At 43.9% G+C, this 26,446-nt stretch overlaps 1 protein-coding gene across 1 annotated transcript in view; it reads right to left on the bottom strand.

Moving 5' to 3' along the window:
• Positions 1-26,446, bottom strand: part of NCKAP1L (NCK associated protein 1 like) — a 1,693,457-nt gene that overhangs the window by 634,880 nt on the left and 1,032,131 nt on the right. The window contains exons 25-26 of the mRNA XM_085654768.1: positions 25,548-25,630; positions 11,270-11,350 (exon numbers count right to left, since the gene is read on the bottom strand). Coding sequence (XP_085510894.1) covers positions 11,270-11,350; positions 25,548-25,630 — 164 coding nt within the window. The remainder of the gene's footprint in view (positions 1-11,269; positions 11,351-25,547; positions 25,631-26,446) is intronic.

The following is a 26,446-nucleotide window of genomic DNA, read 5'->3' as shown; positions in this document are numbered from 1 at the left end:
GGCAGCTGCAGGTGGTTAAAAGCCCTGGCAGGGTGGTGAAAGGGAGCAGGAGAAAGAGGGGCCGCCCAATGTACATTAAAAAAAAACTTGGTCATGGGTAGGTGACCTTTACCCCATAAAGAAAGCAAACATTAGCATTGCAAATAGGTCAGGCTTATAAATGCACTGCCAAGCCAGACCAAAGCATCCTGTACATTAATGAGGGCCTCCTTCCATCTGAGCTGCCGCCAGAGAAAACCCCATCAATTATCTAGTTGAAGACACTTTTAGAGCTTTCAATTGCATGTGGGTTCTCCTGGAAGTTCACGCTCAGGCAGCGGGAAAAAAACACAAAATGATCACACTGTGTGGAGGACAAGCCCTTTTTTGGGGGCATACAACTTCTGCCCAAACAAAACCCATACTCCTGGCTCCCAATATGTGGGAAAAGTCCTGTCCTCGCCGCTCTCCCATAAATGCCCCACAGCTGCACTGTCGAGCCAGATCATAAAACGAAGAAACAAGTATTTGCAATTCAATCGGTCACTCCTTTGGGACCTTATAAGTGTTTAGCGATGTGGCACATTATAAGGTCACTACTGTAACGTATCCTCGCTCACATGTATTTTCAGCATAATGACATCCCTATGTGATGGTAATCACCACAACACATGGAAGACCCAAGGATTTCTGGTAATTATCATACCTATATATTTTTTAAGTACAGAAGCATCTCACCACAGCAGGAGCCCGGCCACCAGAAGCAGTGACCACTGTGCGAGATGCTGTCAGAGCCAGCACCCCAGAGAGAGGCATGAAAGCCCTGATACAGAGACTAACAATCCATTGCGTGGCCCACGACCAAAGCTATCAGTCAACAAGTGACAAGATACCGGGTAAAGCACCCCAACGATTCGCCTGCTCCTATGTCATCAGCAAAAGGTCTTAAAGCCATTGTGACCACTGCTACTGGGATTAGCTACAGAGGAGAAAACCCTGCTATCAAATAATCAGCTAGGGATAGCTGTGAAAAGAGAACCAACTGCTCAGAGCTGGGATTAAAAGCACAGGAGTCCGGATTCAATTACCAGCAAACTATCCTGTTACCGTGACCAGCAGCTCCTAGGACGCAGGGAAGCTCTGCTACCGGAACCGACTGCCTATATAAACAAACATCAGGTTACAGTGACAAACTGTGCACTACTTACACTAAACGTGTTAAATCAATCTCACATATGTTGCTGGTAGCTGTCGTTAGAACCGACAGGTTACATGCATAGCACTCACATGCAGTCGCGGCTCGTGGGGGGGAGGGGGTGTGTCGTGTGGGGGTGGGGTTTTTTAAATAACTAATAAAATGTATCCTACCTGAGCAGGTCCGTGCCGCCTCGGGTCCGTTCTGGCGCCTGCACTGGAACAGCCCATCACTGCTGGCAAGACCCCTCTCAGCCAATCCTGGCGCTGGAGCAGCGCCAGGATTGGCTTAAAGCAGGCTTACGCTCCGCCCGCCTGCCCATTAGGAGACCGACCCTCGCTCTCCTAATGGGCATGCGCCAGCCTGTGGAAACACTAGTGCACATGACTGGGCATGGGGCAAAAATTCGCCCTCCGTCCCCACTCATGCGCACTTGTGTGCTGCTGCCTGTTGCCTCAGACCATGCCTGTCAGTCAACATGACGCCAGACCGCCTACCCCCTTCAGACTCTGAAGGGGGTGGGGGGTCCGACGTCAGACTGACTGACAAGATTTTCAGTTCTCCCTCGGCGTCTCTGAACTTAAGTAAACTGAGTTCAGAGACGCCGAGGGAGCTGCGGGCGCGGGGGCAACGCCCCAATGCCCCCAATGGACGCACCGCCACAGATCGTTGGGGTGCTTTACCCGGTATCTTGTCACTTGTTGACTGATAGCTTTGGTCGTGGGCCACACAATGGATTGTTAGTCTCTGTATCAGGGCTTTCATGCCTCTCTCTGGGGTGCTGGCTCTGAGAGCATCCGCACAATGGTTACTGCTTCTGGTGGCCGGGCTCCTGCTGTGGTGAGGTGCAGGGTTGGTTAGCAGGACTTTTAGTGGGTTGCCTTACCGGCAGCTGGTTGCTGAACCTGGTAGCATAGCCTCATAGCACTTTATTTCTTCTTGTAGGCGCCCTGGAGAGTGACTGTTGGACCAGGTGAAGACAAAAGTCCCTTTAACCAAGTTGAAGGCGTCGTTGCTGTTTCTGCTCCCAGTTTTGTTCCCTGTACTCACACACGCTGTTCTTCCGTCATTGAGCGAATTGGTATCATCAGTTGTGCTATTTCAACTGCATTACAGCAGCACTGTACCACGACAGTTTAAGAACGCAGTGTTAGTCTTTTGTTGTAAACCTGCCCGTTGTGTCAGACTTTCCACCTGAGTGTAAATGATTTCAGTGTCATGTTGAAATGCCCCTCACTTGTAAGTAGGCCTCACATTAGTTTTTATAATCTGTGGTTTTATGGGATATTTACGAACATCCATATGTGAAAACACCACCATAGCATGTTTGTATCTGTGCCACTAGGTGAAAGGTCTGCGTGCATGTAAAGCATGAATTCCGGTGCAGACTAGAGTTACATGACACGCCTTGCTGCTTTCAGTTATTAATATTTTAGACATGCAGCACCAGTTAGCACCCTCGCCTTCCTCTGGCAGGAGCACCTGACATCTCCATCCAGCCCGGAATGTGTTCATGGGCAGCGGTGCCGAGACCTCTCCTCCTGGTAGGAGTGTTGTGCTTTGTGTCACGTGGACGTCTCTCCCCCACCACAGAGAAATGTGCGCATGACCCATGCTAATAAGGCTCCTTGAGCGATGTCCCAAAAACACAACAGCATAATCTGTCTTCCAAAAGTGCATGAGGTAAAAGGATCTAAACCCCTGAGCCCATGCCTCTGCTCGAAGGGAAGGGGGAGTATACAGAGAAAAGATAGAAGCAGTTATCTGTGGGCATTACAGCTGCTCCAAAATTGCAGTGCTTGTGTCACAGCAGAAGCACGGAGGCTCGCGTAGCATACGGGAGTAAGGGACACAGTGCTTTGCTTTCCCTTTTCTCCTCTTTGTACATCGACACCATCTCAGTCCCCATTGACGCAAGGTGTGATCCTGGTACAATCACATTGCATAATGTTTCATATTTGCCAGTGTTTGTGGAGTGATTTGGTATAACCCTGTAGCAGAGAATGGGCAGGAAATAGGCAGACTTAGGGGTTGTACCTATATTGACTGTTTAACAGCGCACCATTTTATAAAACGTTCAATATGTTAATGGAAAAGTAATGGTTGTATTTATTTAAACATATCTTAATGCCTCATACCCCCAACTACTTCCCGGCTTTTAGAATGCAGCGTGGTGTTTCAAAGGTACAATCTTGAACATTTGAGATGGAACGGGGGAGGACGCTTAGTGTCTGACTATTTGTCTGCATTATAATTCCTATTATAAGATCAGTTTGGGTGCCTCTGATTTACAGTTTCAAGACTGAGATGTGTCTGATTGTGTGTATTTGTCTGTCTACTTGGCAATCCCCAGTAGAGAGGAGTGTGTACACCTGTAGTGAACATGGGTCTCTGTGGAGCTGGGTGAAGGTACAAGAGCAAAGCTGTGTGAAGTGAGGGGAGGTGCAGTGACCGATCTGTTTATTAGGCCCAGCACTAATTGCTTTATTAACCTTCCTGCTACCTCAAATTTTTTTAAAAATGCACCGTTTTTCCTCTCTTTTTTCAAAATTTTCTTGGGATGGGGGAAGCCCCGCAAACTTCCTGTAGGTTGTTCGAGGTCGCTCGCTACCCTCGCTCACCGCAGTACGACAATAATGTTACACCGTACCACTTTCAAATGTCACCAGCCTCCACTGAGATAGTGCTGACTCAGCACCCAGCTGAGGCGAGGGACACATCATTGCCCTACAGCAAACAAGGTGAAAGTGAGGATTGGCCACAATCCCATGGCACATCCCACTGCCAGCTGATCACTATTTTCTGTTCACCTTCGTTTCCTATTGTGTTGCATGCAGGTTTTTTTCTTTTAATTCAGAAGCCGGGGCTCCTGGTCAGCACCGGTTGATGTTACAAGTATTTTGACATTTACCTAGGTTTACACACCATCTTTACATTTATTCAATGAAACGTGTTTGGAGAAAGAAAATCTTCGGGTCTAGACAGGGCTTGGAATCAGTGGGTCAGGGTCACACAAAGTTTGTAAATCCTGCAAAATCAGATACTTTCGTAGATCGGTACACTCGCATATAACGATCATGCAGGGCTGGCGAGAAGTGAGGAGAGGGTAGAAAGAAAACAAACATATGGCCACTAATTAAAGGATCCATGTTGCAGGGCCAATAGCCAGGGCGGTAACAAAACAGCCACCAGGCGGACAAATGTACACCCTTCACCAATGAAAGTAATGGCATTTTAAAAGGCAGACCAAGCGACCAATGAAAAAGTGGCGGTTGTGTGTGGGTGTGTTCAAACTTCACATAGGAATTACAGCATGCCTTGCAGAGCAGCGCATGCACGCTTACTCTAGGCACAACCTAAAAATCAGAGGGGCAGCCCCTCATAACAAAAATAAACAAGCACTGGCAAACCCAATTGGTCTGGCTTTCATGTGCCAGCTAATGTAAACAACTGCATTACCAAATACTGCATGTATGCATTGTATGCAGAAATATTGTTTATCAAATTAAAGCCTACACTACTGTCTTTGTTAATTCAGGTAAAAAAGTAGCAAAGCATTTTGCTTTCTGTGTAGAATATACATATGAGAAAAAAGCTGAATTTGTCAAACAGCATGGTTGGTTTATTTTTACATTTTTGAATTGTTACTCATGAATTGTATAATGGAAGCTGTTCCTGATAGGCTAAGGTGAAATCATACATCGCCAGCTGACAACATGATGTAAGGCAGTACTACTTCTCTGGGAAAGCCAAGCCAAAGGTCACTTTATGTATATTTTAAAGAAGTGGTAAACATATATATCATCTAGACAGCTGTCCTGTTAATCCAGGCCTAGAAAGGGAAGCTTACCTTTACACACATAGGTCATTGTTATGGAAAGTTTATAATAGTGATGCATTCACATTTGGTTCATTTTGTCATTCATGGACATATTACCTTGAGGGTCATTTGGAGTGTGTGGGAAGCTGAAAAAATTCTGGTGAAATGTGTGGTATGATGTTTTCAGTTCATTTAACACTTTTGCATTTGGAGAAAAGTACTGCATTCTATGCCTGTTTGCACCAGAACATAACCTAAAAGTGGGTGCAAAATGTATACCAACAGTTGTGTAAAAACAGCCAGAAACAAGCATTGGTAAATGCAATGGGGTTCGCCTATTTGGTTATTAATATATTTTTGTTGTTGTTGTAAATCCTGTGTGGCTTTTCGTGGCCTTGTATATATGGCCCCTTTTCACACAGCACAGTTGTAGATTCCTACCAGTCAGAAATCTACTTTCGAATTCAGTTGCTTGCATACATTTCACTAAGTGGAGCTCTAACATACCGATCCCACCCCCCAAAATCCCCCAAAACATTCAGTGCACTACTCGCTGACATATTAGCCCCCATACATAATCATATTCAATCACTTTTTGGTCTTTGGAGAGTTTAGTTTTCACTTCTAGGATCAGAACTAGACATTAACATCAAACGTAAGGATGATTTGTAGGCATCTAAATTGTTTCAAGAAGAAACCGGGCCTATGCATGACGCAGATCACACTCTGGACTTACCATTCACCAAAATAATAGGAATAACCATTGACTCCTCTACTTTGGATGGACCATTATCCCCTAAGGTTCTCTTTCAGATCAGATCCGTCTGTACTAATAAACTATGTAGTCTCTAAATATAGAACATAGAAGCATTCAAGACTGTGAAGGACCTCATGCACCCCTCAGCTTTTGGGCAGTCTAACCCTTCTACTCCAGCTCTCTGCTTTGCATTTTCCACCAAGTTTAGGCACAAAATCAATAATTGTATGATAATATTTCCCCTCAACCGGCACTTAATTCTCATCAGTTCAATAAGGACAAGCCCAACTCGTCTTGAGATGTCTCTTTTGCTTCCTTCAACACCATCACCTCGCATACATTAGAAGAGATTGTAATGCCAGGATACACCTTCGGTAATAAAACTTGAAGTAAGGCAGGCGGTATGCCTGCCCCGTTCGTAACCTGTCCGCCATACAGGCCCTTCGTCCTTACAGCTGAGCGCTATTGAAACAACAATCTGAGAACCAGCAAATATAGCAGTATTCACAATAAGGTCCAGTCTGTAAAAGAAAGCATCCAGAGCAAGTGAATTATGAGGCAAGAAGCATAGCTGTACCTATGGGAGCCCAGGGAAGGAGGTTAAGTTTTAGCCCGGGAAAGCATAAGCTGGCCATGTTCATTTTTAAGCAGAATGGGATTCCCTGAAGTCATGTGGAGGGCAAGAAGGCAGCTCTATTGGCATGGTCTTTATGTGTAGAGGTTGTGCCCCCCTGCGTTTTAGTATTCTGACAAAGAAACAGAAATAGATTTTTGATGCAAAACATAGGCTTAAGGTGAATATCACAACAACATTTTTATTTAGCTTGAAAGTGGGAAATATTATTTTAAAATATCTCTCTATCCCATGGTTCTTACTCTACCATAAAAAATGCTGAGCACAGATTAGCAGTAATTGCACTTTTCCACCGAGTGGATCATGCACTTACTACTGTGCCAACAAGAAGATGCAAGCAGCCCCTTAACATGAACACATGCACATTAGTGCATACATTTCACCTTTCGGTGGGTGATTTTTTGCCCGGCTCCTATTGAGTAGTGATTAACAGGCGCAGCCAGTACAGGTAAGAGTGGTAGAGCGGTAGGGCCAGGCAGGGCAGGCCAGAAGTCGACATACGAGGGGATAGTGAACATAAATTGAATAAATAAAACCACTTACCTTGCGCTCACTGCATCGACGAATAAAGCATTTATTTTTATTTTCAAAGTCTATTCAAGTTCATTGCGTTCAAGAGAGATTTTTCCTGCTGTAACTTGACCTTTCTTTTAATCATAGACACACAAAGTCGCAAATGTCATAAGATTAGTAGTACATTTGCATTCTTTCTCTAACCCACCCCCTAGGACCTTCTTAGAGCACCCTTTTCGCTCATTTGTGGCATCTCGCAATGAGAAAGACAGACAGGGTCTCACAATGAACGCGCTGGCACCTGTCCACAAAATAAATTGGTCAAAGAATTCAGATCATGCAAAAGAGGTGAGCTGAAGAGGGGGCTGCATGCAAAATGCAAAACTACAGATTTCGATAGGAACTCTTCAACAAATCGTTTCTAGATTTATTCCACAACATATGTGAGCGTGAAAAAAGCTGCAAATGTGAATGCAGTAGTGAAATTGGCTAACTGGTAAAGAAAAGAAAGGCTTCTGAGAGCGACCTTATCAGGAACATGGCAGCTTTCCAAACCAATAGGAAAGGATAAAAAGAGGTATGTCGGATGACAGCACATAACACAAGCACCTCCTGGCTTCTACTATCTGTACGCCTGTAATATGTAAGTAATAACCCACACTGAAGGCCTGTACTCATTACATAAACCTATAAATTATGCACTCAATGGACTTATATCTTTCGATTAAGGGCCAGATTTACAAAGCCATTTTGCAATCACAATCCCTGTGAGACACAAAATCAAAGGGTTTGTGACCAGAAAATCACTTTTGGGTATATATTCAATGAATTTTGCCAGTTGGAAAAGGCTTTCTGATTCACCAAATAGGTTGGGTGACCCTCACTGAATCACAATTAGGAAGGAGCATGAAAGGGGTACTATATTCTAATTGTGATTCACTATGGCATGTATCAATTGTTTGTGACCACAGCTGCGGGGGCAAACCATTGATCGGTTACTGACACCTCAAAGGAACTAGCAACTGATTTTGAAAGTGTACACCTTCTCCTTTGTGAATGGTGTTGGGTGGCTTCGGGGGGAGTACATAATGGTCCACGTTACCACTGCCTGCTCTCCTTTAAGTTTTGCAAAATGAGACATTATTTTTAAGCATCATCTTTCCTTTAAGGGGCATGAGCTGTTTTTATGGAAAAAAGGCTGCTGTCTGGGGAAAGTGCACACGGGTGGTGGTCTGCTGTTCCTTGACGGCCACCATCCCTTTGTTTGTAGTCAAACATAAAGGGTCGTAGATATGACCTGACCAATTAACAATCATTAGGTAGGTCGTTATGTGCCCCCCTGCAATTGAACATTTCGTAATCAGGCAGTGCAAAACCAGAGACAGGTCACAAAATGTCAGCAAGATAGTTGCGACCACTTTTTTCACCTGTCTTTTTTATGTGTGACCTTAAGTTTCCAAAACCAGGAAAGAATCGTTGACTCGGCCACAATATAATTCAAGAGCAACAGAAACTTTTCAGGTTATCAAGATATTATATTAGACTCACTGTTGAAGGCTAAACACGCCTTTTAATTCGAGGTTCAGCAAACTGAAAGTACCCGAACTAAGGGCTGACTCGCAAGTTAGAATGTACAGGTGCAGCAAACTGAAAGTACCCAAACTAAGGGCTGACTCGCAAGTTAGAATGTACAGGTGCAGCAAACTGAAAGTACCCAAACTAAGGGCTGACTCGCAAGTTAGAATGTACAGGTTCAGCAAACTGAAAGTACCCGAACTAAGGGCTGACTCGCAAGTTAGAATGTACAGGTGCAGCAAACTGAAAGTACCCGAAAAAGGGCTGACTCGCAAGTTAGAATGTACAGGTGCAGCAAACTGAAAGTACCCGAACTAAGGGCTGACTCGCAAGTTAGAATGTACAGGTTCAGCAAACTGAAAGTACCCAAACTAAGTGCTGACTCGCAAGTTAGAATGTACAGGTGCAGCAAACTGAAAGTACCCAAACTAAGGGCTGACTCGCAAGTTAGAATGTACAGGTTCAGCAAACTGAAAGTACCCGAACTAAGGGCTGACTCGCAAGTTAGAATGTACAGGTTCAGCAAACTGAAAGTACCCGAACTAAGGGCTGACTCGCAAGTTAGAATGTACAGGTGCAGCAAACTGAAAGTACCCAAACTAAGGGCTGACTCGCAAGTTAGAATGTACAGGTGCAGCAAACTGAAAGTACCCAAACTAAGGGCTGACTCGCAAGTTAGAATGTACAGGTGCAGCAAACTGAAAGTACCCAAACTAAGGGCTGACTCGCAAGTTAGAATGCACAGCAGTGTCTCAGACACTGTTTGCGATTCCTAATGGGTTCGCAAATTGCCTGCCTCATTAATATTTATGAGACAGGTGGAATTTGCGACCCCATTAGGAATGGCTAGCACTCCCAGGGAGGGTGGCCTGCTGGGGTCAGTAGACCACCATGTCTATGACTGCTTTTTAAATAAAGCAGTTTTTTAATGCAGTCCGGTTTCCTTAACGTAAAACGGGATGCATTTAAAAAACAGAAAAATGAAACATTACTGTTCCATTTTTTAGGAGTAGGCAGTGTCCGTGGGATCTCCGTTTCTATACTGAAACATCTCCATGAGTGTCTTTTCAAACGGGTACCATGCTCACACAATCAGTGTTTGCTAAAGCAAGTAGAATCTGATACCTATAAGGTGGTTTTCTCACCATCACATTCCCCACTACCATGATTCTGCTCCAGTCGCCATTTACCGGAGACGCTAGCCCCATATCGACTCCTTTCTTGGCTCCAGCCCCATGTAGCCGTTACTTCAGTGAACCCATCCTCCATGACTTTACTTCATTGACTAGGCCTTCGATGCGGTGTGTATCATCCGGGTCATGGAAATGTAACCCGGGCGCACTTAAACATTTCGCCATATGTGTTAGAAAAGTCAGTGTCACAGCACGCCACAGAAACTTGGGTGCAGTTCTCAGACTGCCATGCTCTAAAGTTATGCATATGATATCAGTCAACAGATACCACACAGCAGACTGGCAACCCTAAACAAGGCATCCGGAAGCCAACATGTTCGACCTGTGCATACGGCATTCCCAATAACACAGATGGTTGCAGCTAAGCCATCAGGGAAAACGCATCCCCTCAATCTCTAAATCGGCCCGGGGGTGAAGAAAAGGCAGATGGGGCTTTTTCTCCCATTATCCCATCCCTCTAAATTAGGTGCTAAGGTTGTAATTAGTGTTTTGAAAACATCATATCATCAAGTCTGTGCGATCACCAGATGAGTGTTATGACTCCTGCAGATTCTAAACACTCTCAATAGAATAATGGTCTCACAAATCGAAATAAAAGTCGTTTAAAAAAAATATACCGTCTGCCACTTATTACTCCGAAGACTCACAGAAAATCCATGTCAGAAAAAACAGTTGTCGTCAGAATTAAGGAAAGTAGCTCTTTGAGTACTGCATTCTTTTCAGCACATTGACTCACAATTTCCTAGGACGCGCTTTTTAAATTGCACAGGAAATTTCGGCCGAGCTCTAGCCATGTGTTTGCTCATGCATAGGAAGGGTTGCAAAGGAAATCCTTCCCCTACTGGCATCGTAAAAAGAGAAAAGTCGGCAATGGCAGAGAATTATCTTTTATCCAGGAATTGCTTCTCTGGTTGGTTAAACCGCATAGAAAGTGGTCATCATACTTAACATGTTTTAAAATGTAGGCCCAGCTCGCTCCCTGGTCCCGTGCATCTACCCACTTAAGCGATGAAACACGCAGCCTATGGCGGCAGATGGCCTTTGAAGAAAGCAGGAATGGCAAACACCGCGTAATCCTTTAAAACGGCAATCTAGAGAAATACATTTTCAGAGCAAGATAACCTCTGATGACATTTTGATTGGTCTGAAACATCTCTAAAAAACCTTCAATGTGGTTAACAGTCACAACATTATATCAGAGGTCTTTTGTGTTCAGGCTATATATAGCCCAACTATTCCATTTCATTAAGGAACATTTAATTCATAGCTCATTTCACAGTCAGGCTGCTTGCTACTGCACTGAATACCCCAGCAATATGTGAAAAGTATATATTAACAAAAGCGATGGTCTTCATTCTATTGCATGCAATACAAGGAATGCCATGGCATGCAACAGCCGAGGTGCTTCTAAGAAGTCCTTGCTCACACACTCTCTCTAGACACCTAAAGGGACTGCTAGATAAATTGACAATTCCTTCACCTCGCCTGTTGACATGAATCGCCGATTTAGTGTAGTTTCCATAGTGACTGAAAAGTGATGAAAGCAAGAAAAACACATACGAGTAGAAAGTGGTTCCCTGTGAAGAAGATTAAAGTGTCTAACCTTAATGTCTGTGTCAGGGGTGACAAAGTCCTTCAGGTATTCAATGGGACCCATCAGGTAAGGGCAGTGATCTGAGAAAACCTGTAGGATATTAAGAAAGAAACATTAAACATCAAAATGTAAAAAGGCTGAGCACAGATCTTAATGGTCCTATGATTTATTTATTTAAAAAGTTAGGTAATTTGCAACTTAATTCCTAGCAAACGGCCTCAGGTGTAACATGCTTAATCACAGGAAATTCAGCTTATCTTTCTTATAAATATTCTGCGTATTCATAACATATTGAACTGTATGTCATTAATCTTATTTTAATTACTTATAAGCAGCTTCAAGGAGTCAGGTGACATCACAGATTTGAAGGTGCCTGTTTTTTCCTGCAGGATTTTACCGACCTTCAGTGCTTTAAATGGGAAATTAGAAGTGCCGGTACTCACTAAGACTGGGTATGTATTTAGGGGCGTGTCTGGGGGGTGTCTGTGAGCCAGGAATTTAATAATAGCCACATAGGTAAGCTTTAACGCAAATGCTCTGATTGTCGTGTAAAGCGCTTAAATGCCCATGGGCCAAATTCGCGCAAAATCAAACTGCCTCCTTACATAAGGGACGTGGCAAGCATCAGCTTCTATGTCATACGTGCTGAGCCTAATTTTTGGCAGTTTGATATTGCGCGAATTTGGGCCATGGGCATTTAAGCGATTTACATGCAATCAGAACATCTGCATTAAAGCCTACTTTTTTAAGACCCCTGGTTAAGGGAGTTCTCCAGAACCACAGGATGATGAGCGGACGTCGGAATTCGACCGACCCTGGTTCTTCAGTTCCACTCTCGGCACCTCTGACCATATCCTCATTCTTGTTGGGATGCCAATGAGAACCAGAGCTGCAACTAGAGTCAAATTTCAAGGGGGTGGGGCGCAATCTCTCAGCAATAGGCAGCAGAGATGCAGGGGCTCAAGAAGGGGTGAGAAATAACAAAGCCTCGTTAAAAAGCAATTGGTCTTCTAAATACCTCTGAAGTACTTGCGTGCGGCTGTGTTCGCACCCAGTAAATTGTCTAATCCCGGGCTGCCACACGACGGGGGAGGGTGGGTGGGGTGTCTTAAACCCTTTGATCCCAATGGGCTTGCTCGCCTGATGAGAACCTAACACTGCAGGAGCACCCCAGCGCAGACATACACAGGCTGTTGCCAGCCAGAGCAGCACCTCAACACGCACCATCTGTTGCACGTACCCGTACTTCAGGGCCTGAGCCCTGCTGCTTCATGGAGTACCAGTACTCTCTTTGCCCGAAAATAAGTTCCGGTACTCAGGGGGAGAAAATGGAGAAGTGCCGGTACTCAGTACCGGTGAGTACCGGCCCATTTAAAGCACTGCCGACCGTTTATACTGTACACGCACACACATGCTACCAAAAAGATCGCTGCTAAGAAACAGAACTATGGATTAGCACACATGTACATCTAATTGAGCAACATTAGCTTTGTTTTGTTTGGAGGCCACTTAATCTCCTCCCTCTGGAAATGTCAAGTGCTTATGTATCCCGAACAGGCCTTATATAAAGCGCTCTGACACCCGTTGTGTGTAGTCCAAGCTATATATTAAGCCACAAAAAATAAACAAAATAATATGAAGAACTGTTTGATTTGGTTTAGAGTATTCGCATTAGTATTATTTGTGAGGGTATAATTGCTTGAAATTATTTACATGCCCACTTGGGCTGTATATATGTCATTAAGTCACTAAGAGTATTGTTAATGTGCATATGAAGTATTAGAATCAATCAAAATGTTGGCTAGTGTAACTTTATTAATATAGAAATACTAAAGTGTTATTCTGAATGCATACATACATTGCAATGATTTGGGCAAAGAGATTGTTTTGATTTGAAATAATTTAAATATGTAAATTTCAAATGAAATTTATGCTAATATGAACCTGCATATTCCAAGGTTGCCCACTGCCTATGTTTAGTAGATTTTTTTGTATAAATAAAGAGCTGCTTTGGAGTGCCGTGCTCTTTCTAAATATATACTCTACTATCTAAATTAGATTTACAATCTAGGAATTCCTAGTGTAGTCTAGAGAGGAAATTTGGATTGCATAGGGTTTAGTTGAATTTAACTTGAACTTTCGTTTGCTCAATAACGGTCAGAACTAAAATTACCTAAACCATACACAAATGTAATGAATTGAAACAATCCTGTTCATCTGTACAATACGCTGTCTCTCTAATTCCTTTCTTATCTCTCCTCTCCTTCCCCTCGTCTTAAAATTGCCCCTTTTACCAACTTAGATCTTGCGATCCTCCTCACTACTTTTCCTTACCATTAGCTGCAACAGAGTACTTAATATGGTTATCCTTGAACAGGCCATCTGCTGCATTTTTTGTGTGTCTTTATCATCCTTTTTATCTTTATTACACTTGCATCGATGATTTGATTTGGGTACTTTCCCAACAAATGAACAATCTGACAAATTCAGGAAATCTACGACAGTGTGGTGACACATGTGTATGTATAATTGATAACAATCTTAGAAATGTACAAAAATGCAAAACATGCTAAAGGAACAATGGCGACTGCCATAAGCCAAATGTAACCAGCCGTTTATATGGGTTAGCAGTCTAGTCTATTTAAAAAAAAAAAACACTAACAAGGGACTTATGCACTTAGCCACTTTAAATAGACAGTCTAGACGCAGGGACTCTATGGTCCAGTTGATGGTATCAGCCGAAATGCGTCGGCCGTCCTTTTACTTTTGCACTTATGGTGTAGATAAAAAATAAAAAATACCTTAACCCCTTCAGTGCCACGCCCTTTACCCCTCCTGTGCCGGGCGTTGCATTAGTGGGTGGGGTTCATGACGAGATAGTCTCGTCATGGGCACAGCGCAACCGTGCTCCATGACGAGACTATCTCGTCATGGGCACTGAAGAGGTTAAAGAAATCACTGTGGACTCTCTGTGCTGTGGATACGTTGGTGGTAACTGCGCCAAAGTTGTTTTGAAGATATTGGTGCAGCGGCTGCTCTGCACACCACGTGCACTCCACGACCGAGGTAAAGCGGACCCATCCCGTTGATCCAGCCCTGCGAGTGACGGTGAATCAGGGCTGACGCTTCTGCCACGAATGTAGACAGAAGATCCGACATTTGGGGAGACACGGCGGAAGACAAGGAAAAGCGGGGAGGTGTTGCGGGATTCCAACCACGCTGCGGTGCGGTGGGGGAGGTTTGTCGCATAGCCGACTCCGTCCATTCCGGAAAGCCGACTTAGCGAGAAGCAGCGCGTAAGTCTGTAGCGGTTTGAATACAAAACCGCGTTTTTCGTGCAACGTCCTGTCCCCGTCGTTGCTAACACGCAACGGACATTTGAAAAAGTGGCATTTCGTGGGTTAGCATATGTCCGAAGTTAATGGGACATATGCAAAAGAGAGAATCCAGATAAATAAATCTATATCTCTCCTGACAAATATACACCGCAGTGCAAATTCAGTAACATACCTTCTAACCCTATCAACTGCAAACCAAACCAAAATGGCTGAAAGAAATCCAAGCCGGACACAAAGAGTCAATGAGCTCCTCGATGACAATATGGTGACTAGGGAGCCCTCTAGCTCTGGGAGCATTCATGTAGAAGGGAGTAGAAAAACTGTCCAGAGTCTGATTAAAGAACTACAACAAGCAAAAACTGTAGAAATCAACAAATGGTGGGAGAAGACAACCCTGGAGAAATATATTGAATTCAAAAGAGTGCCCAGGGGATTGCGAATTTTAATTATGCCCACACTAAATGATTTAGACCTGGACCTGATTAGACAATGGCAAATGGACACAAATGAATGTTCATTAAAACTCAAGAAAACCTTAATCATTCATGCTGAACGAAAACTAGAAGGCATTCTGGAAAAAATTAAAGTTTTGGAGGAAGAATTGGATAAATTGCCGAATAATGACGAGAAAAAAGAATTGATGGACATAATGGAAAAAAAGATCACTTAACACAAGATTGATGTGGAGAAGAGAAAGGCCAGCAAATTCAATCGTGACCGCATTGATTACGCGAATGGTCGGATCTATACAGTCACAAGAAAATATGATTCCCTTAGGAATAGAGCAGCCATGGATAGATGCATCCGTTATGACACTCAGGGCACATATGACAGCTCTGACTTGAGCTGTGCAGATGAGGAAACCGACGTATCCATATTGGATTTTTGTGGGGAAATGAGGCTGGCACAAATGGAGACGTGACAGCGAGGTCGAGCAAGAGGAACAACGTGGGGAAGGGGGAGGGGATTAAACCCACCCCAACCAGACGCAGTAAAAGAAGGAGCAAGGCCCAAAAGAAACAAAGACAAGAAAAAGCAAAGATCTGGTAATTAACATCTCCAGTATAATTTTAAATGAAGATCATATCAGTCTTCTCAACAAGGGACTGACCTTCTGTCCAACATCCACCATGGACATACCTAACTTTCGTATCAACCTGTATAAATTCTGTTGCAAAGCTAAATTGAAAAAATACTTTGAAGAAAAATCTGCCACAACAGGTGGAATGTGTCCCAGACCCACGGAGATCTCCCCCCTAAACCAAAATGACTTACCAACTTTAAGGACTCTATCTAACCTAGGACTAACACTCGAGAAAATGGCTTTGACTCCATGACAAGAAGAGATGATGACATCGCAGTATGCCAGAGAGAAGGCATTAACACACATGTAGGTGGAGATAGCGGATTAAAATCTCAGTCGAAGTTTTGTCCCCAGTTACCCCCAGGGAATAAAGTTGATCTGTTCCATGAGATTGTGGTAGAAGAGATCAACAAACTACCCATAAAAAAGAAAAACAATAAACAATCATGGAACCTTTCACTTAAAGAGCAGAAGGCACTAAAGGACCTAAGGGACAACCCGGAAATTGTCATAAAAGCAGCCGAAAAAGGTGGGAATATTGTTTTACAAAATCAAGAACAATATGTCTCTGAGGCATACCGGCAACTGAGGAATCAAGAGCACTATCACATTTTGGAGAAAAACCCAATGGAACAATGGACCGTGGAATACCACTCACGATTGTTAGCCTGGAAAGAAAGGGGATTGATCAATTTTGAGGAATATATGTACCACAAGGTAGACAATCCAGTGACAGCGACCATATACTTTTTACCTAAAGTACATAAGTCACTCACCAATCCCCCCGGAAGACCAATAGCCAGCTCCATGGGCTCTTTATTTGAAAAAACTTCTCATTTTATTGATGTGTTCTTGATGGAATATGTGATCTCCTTACCTTCATACCTAAAGGATACAACTGCCTTCCTCAACAAACTGCGAAACACCAATTGGAACAACAATCTAACCATGGTCACGATAGACGTGACCTCGTTGTATACATCAATTCTCCACAAAGATGGCCTGGCAGCAGTAAGGAGGTTCCTGAAGACAAGATCTCTAAGCTTTTTGGAACACTCCGAGATGATCATTGACATGTTGGATCAATGCCTAACGCATAATGTTTTCCTCTTCAATAGAGAGATATTTCTCCAAAAACAAGGCACAGCAATGGGGCCGTCATTTGCTCCAACATACGCGAATCTTTTTATGGCAGTATGGGAGGAAGGGATTCTACAGAGCAGGCACAAGTCGAATATCAAGTCATGGATGAGATATATCGACAACTTATTCGTAATCTGGGAAGGAGAGCAGCCAAGCCTTGAAGAATTTATTCGAAGCCTGGACCAGAACGAATATAATTTATCTTTTACATCCACTTGTAGCAGAACACAAGTTACCTATGTGGATGTAAAGGTATTCGCACAAAAAGGCCAACTCTGTACTAGAATCCATAGGAAACCAACTGCCACTAACAGTATCCTCCATGCAAACAGCGGACATCCACAATATCTGAAATGGAGTATTCCATATGGAGAAATGCTCCGCATTAAGAGGAACTGTTCTGAAACCACAGACATTGAACAAAATCTAGATGAAACAGGTATTAGATTTCTGGCAAGGGGCTATCCATTGGACATCATTGAAACCTCCAAAGATAAAGTAATGCGAAAGACAAGATTAGAACTATTGGAAGACCATGAACAACTGGAAAGTGATGACACAACCCGCATCATCTTAGACTTTAATGTGGAACACAAGTGCCTTATAAATATCATCAAAAAACACTGGGGTATCTTGATGTTGGATGAATCATTAAAACGCAAGTTACCATCAACTCCAAAACTAACATACAGGAAGACAGCCTCATTGGGTGACCTCTTAACACATAGTCATCTTGAAACAATCAAAAAAGAAAAAGGAACATGGCTTTCAACTCCTGGCTTCTGGAAATGTTCCAAATTTAGGGCCTGTGATCATGGATATAATACACTAACTTATCCATTGCAGAATGGAAAGAGGGAAAGAATCAATGAACATATCATTTGCGAATCCACACACGTGGTATATGTTTTAGAATGTCCATGTAAAAAACTATACGTTGGAAGTACCATCAATAGATTGAAACTGCGTATATTACAGCATCTAAGAGCAATCAAAAATAAAGACTTATCTTACCCAATGGCAAAACACTTTGCAGAGAAACACTCAGGCAACGTCAATGAACTGAAATACTTTGGAGTTAAAATGGTCAAATTGAACGAAAGAGGAGGCGACAAAACCCTGGACCTCAGAAGAGCTGAATCAAGACTTATTTTAAAATTGGGTACAGAACAAACATTTGGACATAATCTGGATGCAGAATTGTACGTTCATTTATAAAAATCTATCATAACAAGTGAGATCTATGTATAGTGCAAATTTGATTATGATGAACTAATCGACGCAGAACAAACAGTTTGATGAGGAGTTTTTATGAAATTCTTGGACAATCTAATAAACAGAGGTTGAAGATCTATCTATAGAGGGATAATTTTATTAGATTAACATCATGGGTAAAGGACAAGAGTGAAAAGAACTCTAAAAGCAAATATGTAATAAGAGAGAAGATTCAAAAGATATAAGAAAAGATTAAAGATCGATGCACAGCTTGGGAGGCTTAAAATTATGGATTGAACAGGAACAATTATGACCGTCATTGAGATTCCCTAAATGGAATATGGATTGTTAATATATGAAACCCTACCTCAAAAGTTTTAGATATTATGTAGAGAGACATTTTTAGGACTGCAACTTTGCACAATACATCTGCAATATGCTTCCTTGATATTTTCTGTTGATTTTAAATGAAAAAATTATTTCGAAAAAGGACTCTTGGAACGTTAAATTTGCACAAATGCAGTTTTGCACTGGGCACTGTCACTTTAATTCCTATATGTTTGAATGTACTTTACATCACTATACTATCTAAATTAGATACACAATCTAGGAATTCCTAGTGTAGTCTAGAGAGGAAATTTGGATTGCATAGGGTTTAGTTGAATTTAACTTGAACTTTCGGTTGCTCAATAACAGTCAGAACTAAAATTACCTAAACCATACACAAATGTAATGAATTGAAACAATCCTGTTCATCTGTACAATACGCTGTCTCTCTAATTCCTTTCTTATCTCTCCTCTCCTTCCCCTCGTCTTAAAATTGCCCCTTTTACCAACTTAGATCTTGCTATCCTCCTCACTACTTTTCCTTACCATTAGCTGCAACAGAGTACTTAATATGGTTATCCTTGAACAGGTCATCTGCTGCATTTTTTGAGTGTCTTTATCATCCTTTTTATCTTTATTACACTTGTTCTTACACTGTATCGATGATTTGATTTGGGTACTTTACCAACAAATGAACAATCTGACAAATTCAGGAAATCTACGACAGTGTGGTGACACATGTGTATGTATAATTGATAACAATCTTAGGAATGTACAAAAATGCAAAACATGCTAAAGGAACAATGGCGACTGCCATAAGCCAAATGTAACCAGCCGTTTATATGGGTTAGCAGTCTAGTCTATTTTAAAAAAAAAAAAACACTAACAAGGGACTTATGCACTTAGCCACTTTAAATAGACAGTCTAGACGCTGGGACTCTATGGTCCAGTTGAAGGTATCAGCCGAAACGCGTCGACCGTCCTTTTACTTTTGCACTTATGGTGTAGAGAAAAAATAAAAAATATCTTAAAGAAATCACTGTGGACTCTCTGTGCTGTGGATACGTTGGTGGTAACTGCGCCGAAGTTGTTTTGAAGATATATATATATATATATATATATATATTAGGTAGTTATAGTTGTTTCTATACAAAAAGCGTTGGCAACATTTTCAAAACTGTTGGCCCACTCACTTCAGCTGTTGTGTTGAAAGCTTTGGGGTAATTCATCAAGCGGGGGCCGAGAAAAAGGGGGTCTCCCAAAATGCTTTTTCCCCATGTTAATTTCTATGGTGAACTTTAGACTCGGCTATAGCCCAAACTGCCTAATGGAATTACACCAAATTTGGCAAAAAGGTAGCTCTTGGTTCAGAAAGCACTATTGTCATTAAATGGTGTAAATCTGTTCAGTAGTTCCTGAGATATTTAAGCATTTCTCAGATATACAAATATGGCCATGGAGGATCCGCGAGCCCTCCCAATCTTGAGCCTGTGATCTCGTTGGCTGCCAACAGTTCCAACCAGGAAGTGCTGGCAGCCATCTTGTGACTTGGTTGAACCGAGTCACAAGGAAAAGGGTTAAAAAAACATTAACAATTAAGAAAAGAGGGCAGGGTAGAAACACAAAAGCATGTTTAAAAAAAGAAATTCAGCGGGATTCACGTTGGATCCGCAAATCCGGACACATTTCTTTTTAAAAATGAAGTGTGGACTCCTGTGCTTCGTTTAATTAGGCCCCTGGGTAGACCAGGTACCGGGGGCAGTAATCTAAATACATGCGGGGTCCCGTGCGGGCACCCGCAGCCCCAGGGACCACCACCTCCCTGGGGCTATTTTCATTAATTGTGGGGGCCACACGAGCCCCCCCGGCAGCCCCAGGGACTGCCACCTCCCTGGGCTTTTAAAAAAAATAAAGATGTTGGGGTGTTCCTGCATCCCCACGCAGCCCCAGGGACGCCACCTCCCCGAGGCTAATGTTGTTATATGCGGGGAGGCCACGCTGCCCCGCAGCCCTAGGGACCACCACCTCCCCGGGCTACATTGAAAAGATACACGGGGGCTGCAGCTCCCCCACGGAGCCCCACTGACCCCCATCTCCCCGGGCTACATTGAAAAGAGGTGTGGGGCGGCTGCAGCACCCCCACAGAGCTCCGGGGACCGCCACCTCCCTAGGGCTCTATTAGAAAATAAAGTGGGGGGCTCAAGCCACCCCACACAGCCCCAAGGACCACCACCTCCCCAGGCTTTATTATTGTTGAAGGTCAGCCCCCTCTTGGAGCCGTAAATAGCCCTGGGGACTGCCATCCCCCAGGGGCAGCTCCAGCAATGTCTTGGGGTGCCAACCCTCGGGACATTGCAGTTTGCTATGGGATGGCAGGAGCACTGCTCCCGCCATCCTATAGCAAACAAGTGCTCCCCTTTGAACAAGTGGAACACTTTGCTTTTTCCTCCCAGGGAGCTGCATGTCTGCAGCTCTGGAGAGTAAAAAGCAATGCTGGCTCACACAGGAGGCGGGAGCTGGCCGGACCGTGGGGATTTCATGCTCCCCCTTGGTCCCCAAACAAATGGCCATGCCCCATTTTAAAAAAAAAGGAATGATTGGGTCCCTGAGGATGGGGTCCCCGGGGCTGAAATTGCCTTGGGGTGGGGGCTGCGTGGAACCCTCACTTGAAAAACAATAAAACTATTTTTTTAAATGCCTAGGCCGTGGGGAATGGGGTCTCCAGGACCCCAATTGGCCTGGGGAGGGGTCCCGCACGCTGCCCTCACTTTTTATATTACTATTTTTAAAAAAATTGGCTCAGGCCCGGGCCCCAAAATGGTCAAGAGGGACCACACATCCCCCCCTGCCTAAAATTTTAAAAAGTAAGCTGGCAACTCGCCGGTGGCCCTGCCCCTTTTCTCCTCTACTCTGCAAATGCGCCTCCTGGCACGTTCTTAGTCAGGGGATAAAATCCCCTGCGATGCTGAGGGTCCTTAGGGGCCAACTAGCCCAACTATTACCTCCAGTAATCCCTACACAGTGGAATTGCTGAGAGGTGGTCGGAGGCCATGCCTCTTTTTACACCACTCTGCAAATGCGCCTCTTGGCGCACTGCTGGTCGGACAATGAGGTCCCCTTGTGTCCTGAGGACCTCAGGACTAAAGTGGCCTTCATCCCCCAAGCAGTTAGTTATGTAGTAGGCCATTCTCACTGTATAGTTTAAACATGCCAAGTTGTTTGAATTCTTCTTGGGCTAATTCCTCCATTGAGGGCATTTAAGAGTGGTGCTCTCCTGGCCTGGAAATCTGCTTGGGCACTAAAACTCAGTCATGTCCTCTGGGCAAAAAACGACAGCCTTAGGCTTCAATTCAGGTTATTCCCCAGTAGTGGTGCATGAATCTATGTATATTGGCCAATATCTCCAGCGAAGACCTGTTCTGCCTTCTCCCCTTCCACTGTCAAGGTGCATCCTGATTACAGCTCTTTGCATAAAGACTATCAGAATCTTGGATGTTGTATGTACCACTGCTGGGACAAAATCAGGTAGTTAATTGCAAAGCAGACATTCAACAGGACTTTCATGTTTTTTCACTGCATTTATCCTTGATGAAATGGGCCCATCCTCTCCTAATGACATTATTCTGTCAAGGAATAATTACATCTGCCCATCAGATGACTCTCAGGCAGGGTTAAGAGGGGGTGAGTGCAGGGTGAGCAGTGGGTGTGTGTTGGATGAGAGGTGTCTGAATGCTGTGTGAATGCAGGGCGAGTGGTGTGTGAGTGCAAGGTAAACAGTGCTTGGGTAAAAGGTAATTGGTGTATGAGTGCAAGGTTAAAACAATTTGAGTAGTGTGTGATTGCAGTGTTCACAAGGTCTGATTAGAGGGTAAGTATCCACATTGAGGGGTCTCTAAGGACAAGGTGAGTGGTGTCTGAGTACAGAGTGAGCAATGTTTGTGTGGAGGGTGGGCAGTGTGTGTGTATAGGGTGAGTGGTGAGAATCTGTAGGGTCAAAGCTGTGTGCAGTAGGAGTGATGAGTATACAGGATGAGTGGCATATGATTGAGCATGGGAAATATGTGTGTGCAGGATGAGAGGTATGTGGTTGCATGGAGAGTAGTGTATGTGTGCATATTAAGCAGTGCATTTGCAATGCCAGTGCTGGGTGAGTGTGCCGAATGAGCAGTGCATCACTATGTAGGGTGAGCTGCATCTATGTGCAGGATCAGCTGTGTTTAAGTGTAGGGTGAGAAGTTTCTGATTGCATGGTGAGTGGTGTGTGAGTCAGGGTGAGCAGGAAGTGTGGTGGTGTATCAGTGAATGGTGGGAGCAATGTGAGCAGGCAGTTGAGTGCAGGTAAATGGGTGGGTGTGGGTAGGGTTAGCGTTGTGTGAGTAGAGAGGGCGTGAGGTGTGTGAGGACAATTAGAGGTGTGAGAGATCGTAGGGTGCTCAGTGTGCAAGTGCGCAGGATGATCAAAGTGCAAGTGTGCAGCGTGAGTGGTGTGTGAGTAGAGTTTGAGTGGGGTGTGAGCATGTAAAGTGACCAGTGTGTGTAGTGTGAGTGGTGTGAGTGTATAAGGGTGAGTGGTGTGTGAGGGCAGAGTGACAGGTGTGTGAGTATTGAGGGCGTGAGGTAGGTAAGTGAATGGTAAGCACTCAGTGTAAATGGTGTTTTAGAGGTGTCTGAATGCATAGTGGGGTGCTTGAGTTGTGTTTGAGTGCAGGGTGAGCAGTGTCTGGGATGAGTGGTGTCTAGGTGTAGGGGAGCAGTGGGTAAGTGCAGCCTGAGTGGTGGATGAGTGATGGGTGTCCATAGAGTGTGCAGGGTAAGAATGCAGCACGAATTCTGTTTGACCACAGGATAAGTGTACAGTGAGCTATGTCAGTGCTTGGTGAGTATGCCGAGTGAGCAGTGCATGCATGTGTAGGATGAGTGGTGTTTGAGAGCAGGGTGAGAAGTGTCTGAGTTCACGGCAAGTGATACCTGAGTATGCATTTTGATCAGTGTGTGAATCAGTGTGAGTGATCATTGAGCGGTATGTTAGTGGTGTGTGAATGTAGAGTGAGAGGTATGTGAGTAAGAGGAGGACGAGAGATGGGTGAGTGTTGTGTGAGTAGAGGATGGGAGAGGTGCAAGTGCAGTCTGAGAGGGTGTGTGAATATGGGAATTTAGCAATTTGCGAGTGTGCAATGTGAGCAGTGTGTGATAAGGGTGAGTGGTGTGTGAAGAAAGAATCTGCAATGTGTGTGCATACAACTGAGTACTGTGTGTACGAATGCTGAGTGGTATGTGAGAGCAGGGTGAGCGATGTGTGAGGGAAGGGAGAGTGGTATGTAAGGACATAGTGAAAGGTGTGTGAGTGTCAAGGGTGAGAAGTGAGTGATTGAAGGGTGAATAGTCGGTGTAAGTGGAGTTTTGGTGGGGTGTGAGTACATGATGAGGTGAACAAGTTGTGTATGAGTGCAGGGTGATCGGTATTTGGGTTCGGTGTGAGCAGTGTTTGGATGCAGGATGAGTGTGGGTGGGAGTAGGGTGAGAGCTTGGTGAGCGCAGTGTTAGATGTGGTTGAATGGTGGGTTGTAGAGTATGGAATGTAAAAATGTAGGGTAAGTGTTATGTTATTACAGGAAAGGTGTATGGTGTGTGAGAAGTGTATGACTGCAGGGTAGGCAGTTTGTGAGTGTCGGGTGAATAGTGTGCCTGTGTGACAGCAGGGTGAGAAGTATGTTCGTGTAAGTGCATGGTGAGTGATATGCCCATGTCAATTCAGAGTGAGCTGCGTGTTTTTGTGAGTATAGGGTGCAGCACATCAAAGTCAGGTCTATTGGCAGTGCCAGTGCTTATTTTCAAATGCATTAGCATCTGTCATTGATCCATCCACCAAAATATCCTAATTTCCAGCAGCCCCACTTTCTAGAATACTCCTTTGCATCATTCCTAATTCGGATAAGCCTAGGGAATTATGATCCTCACTATCCGCTGCCGTTCATTGTGGAACAGTGGTGGGGGTACGGTCAGAGTCTATTTTTACTTGACTCCAAAACTTTGAATACTTTCCCCACCACGAATGAATCCAAGTCCAACCTCAACCTCTTTTGTGAATAGTAAAGGAGCTGGCATTCACTACTAGAAAATCTGTGTAAAATGCTGTCACTCATTACCTGTATCGTCCTACCCTTGCACTACTATATCACGAAAAGCCATCCGTAAACCTTATAATTGTGCACTCATTCATTTTTCATCCAACTAGGCGGAGTTATTCAGAATATTTGGTCTTGATTTTAGGAGCAACAGAACTCAGGGGGTATATACGATCGCATTAAATTCCAATCCCCGGAGTGAGGTATTTAGTAGGTAAAGTAAATACTTTGATTCCAATTGCTTAAGCTGACAGTGGGTAATTCCATGTGGAAACAGATTCTAATAACACCTTCGTCTGCATATGCATTACAATTTTCCTTTAATGTCCCCCTATTAAATTTGGCAGGTTTGAAGTACCAAAAGACACACAATTGATGGACGGAATGCAGAACAAATCCAAACATTCACCCCCAGTCAAGAGATCTGGGTTAAATCCATCAATCTTTTGCTCACCATGCCACCCCAATTTAGACCTGGCCATATGCAAATCAGTCTTGACCCTGTGCCTCATAGGAACAGTCCAGCCCGAACTGCCAAGCCAGGTCCTCCCTGGACCGGAAACAAGCATCCTAGGACTGGTTTTGGGGTTTCACCCCTCTTCAGCCAGGATAGCTTGATTCCAGTGGCACAGTGAACCCAGGACCCACATCTGGGCATGCCTGGCGCAACTGTTGTTTTTGCATTAGGTTTGAAGTACCAACATTTATCAGAGGGAAATTGTGGGTGTGTGCACATTAACACAGAGCTCGAAATTGTTATCCCTGTAGAAAATCTTGTTTTACAACCTTTGAAAGTATCCCAAAACTCAGAATGAGTGTTCATGTCTTCCCCATTAAAGACAAAATGCACAAACCGTGATGGAGTAGTGATTCAGGCGCTACCTGTTTCAGTGGGAACGTTATATTAAGTCACCTCCTCTGCATTGCAAACCAGAGCACTCTGTGTCAGAGCATGATCTCTGACCAGGGTTGTAGCAATCGGCTCGAGAACATAAAATGCCGCTTACTAAATTCAAGTGACCCGAGTATTTAATTCCTTATACCCTTGTACGTACCTCTCTCAGTCCTTCTTGCGCCATGGAGCGGAAAGAAAGAATCACGCCAATGATGGTCATTCTCTTCATCACATTCTCTGCAGCTGAGTGGGAAAACAAAATGGCAGTATTTTATTCCAGTACTCTTGAAGCCGTTTAACAACTTTGGTCTATTAGATTGTAAAACTCTGCTTTTTGCGCATTCCACCCCCCCCCCCCCCCCTCTGCAAATAAACACACATTTCAATGTTAAAGCTTTTTATTCCAATACTCCCAGGGAGATAATCGCAGTAAGTATGTAGTAACTACCTTAGGCGTGCCCTCGTCAGTCTGTAGTTGTACGCAGAGTCATTTGCGAGCCCGTGAGCAGTAACTCGTATCAGCATTGCAGCAGCAAGACTACACAACTCCAAAAATCTAGTACGGCATGTCAGCAATATATCAGAGATCAATAGGGTAGATGTACTGTAATACCATGCACGTATATGGCACTGCTAGCTGCGGTGCACGATTTGTGAACACCGTAGGCAATTTTGCGATGCGGATGCTGCATTTCTATTAGTAAGAAGGCCCTTTTTTGAGGCTACTAGATGCAATCCGGTGTTCTCTTCCTGCCTTGTTTTTCCAAGGTCTGGCGCCAGCAACAAATGCACCAGCCCGGAGATTTTTCGAGTTAATGTGTGTGCAGTAGACAGAAACAAGCATTTGCAAAGCAATCGGTCTCGCCTTTGGGACCTTATATATATTTAACTAAGCACATTAGCCTGGGCGCTGAAACATCTACTGTTCTTTAACATGGAGGTAGGGGAACACATGGAGAGAAATATTGCCTTTTAGTGGGAAATGCTATATTCCAAAGCTCTGTTTTTAATATAAAATCAGGGCCTTCGGTGGTCATATTACTGAAAATACAAGAATTG

This window comes from Triturus cristatus, chromosome 4_1, assembly GCF_964204655.1.
Source record: "Triturus cristatus chromosome 4_1, aTriCri1.1, whole genome shotgun sequence".
Lineage (NCBI taxonomy): Eukaryota > Metazoa > Chordata > Amphibia > Caudata > Salamandridae > Triturus > Triturus cristatus.
This window is presented reverse-complemented; position numbering and strand designations above follow the sequence as displayed.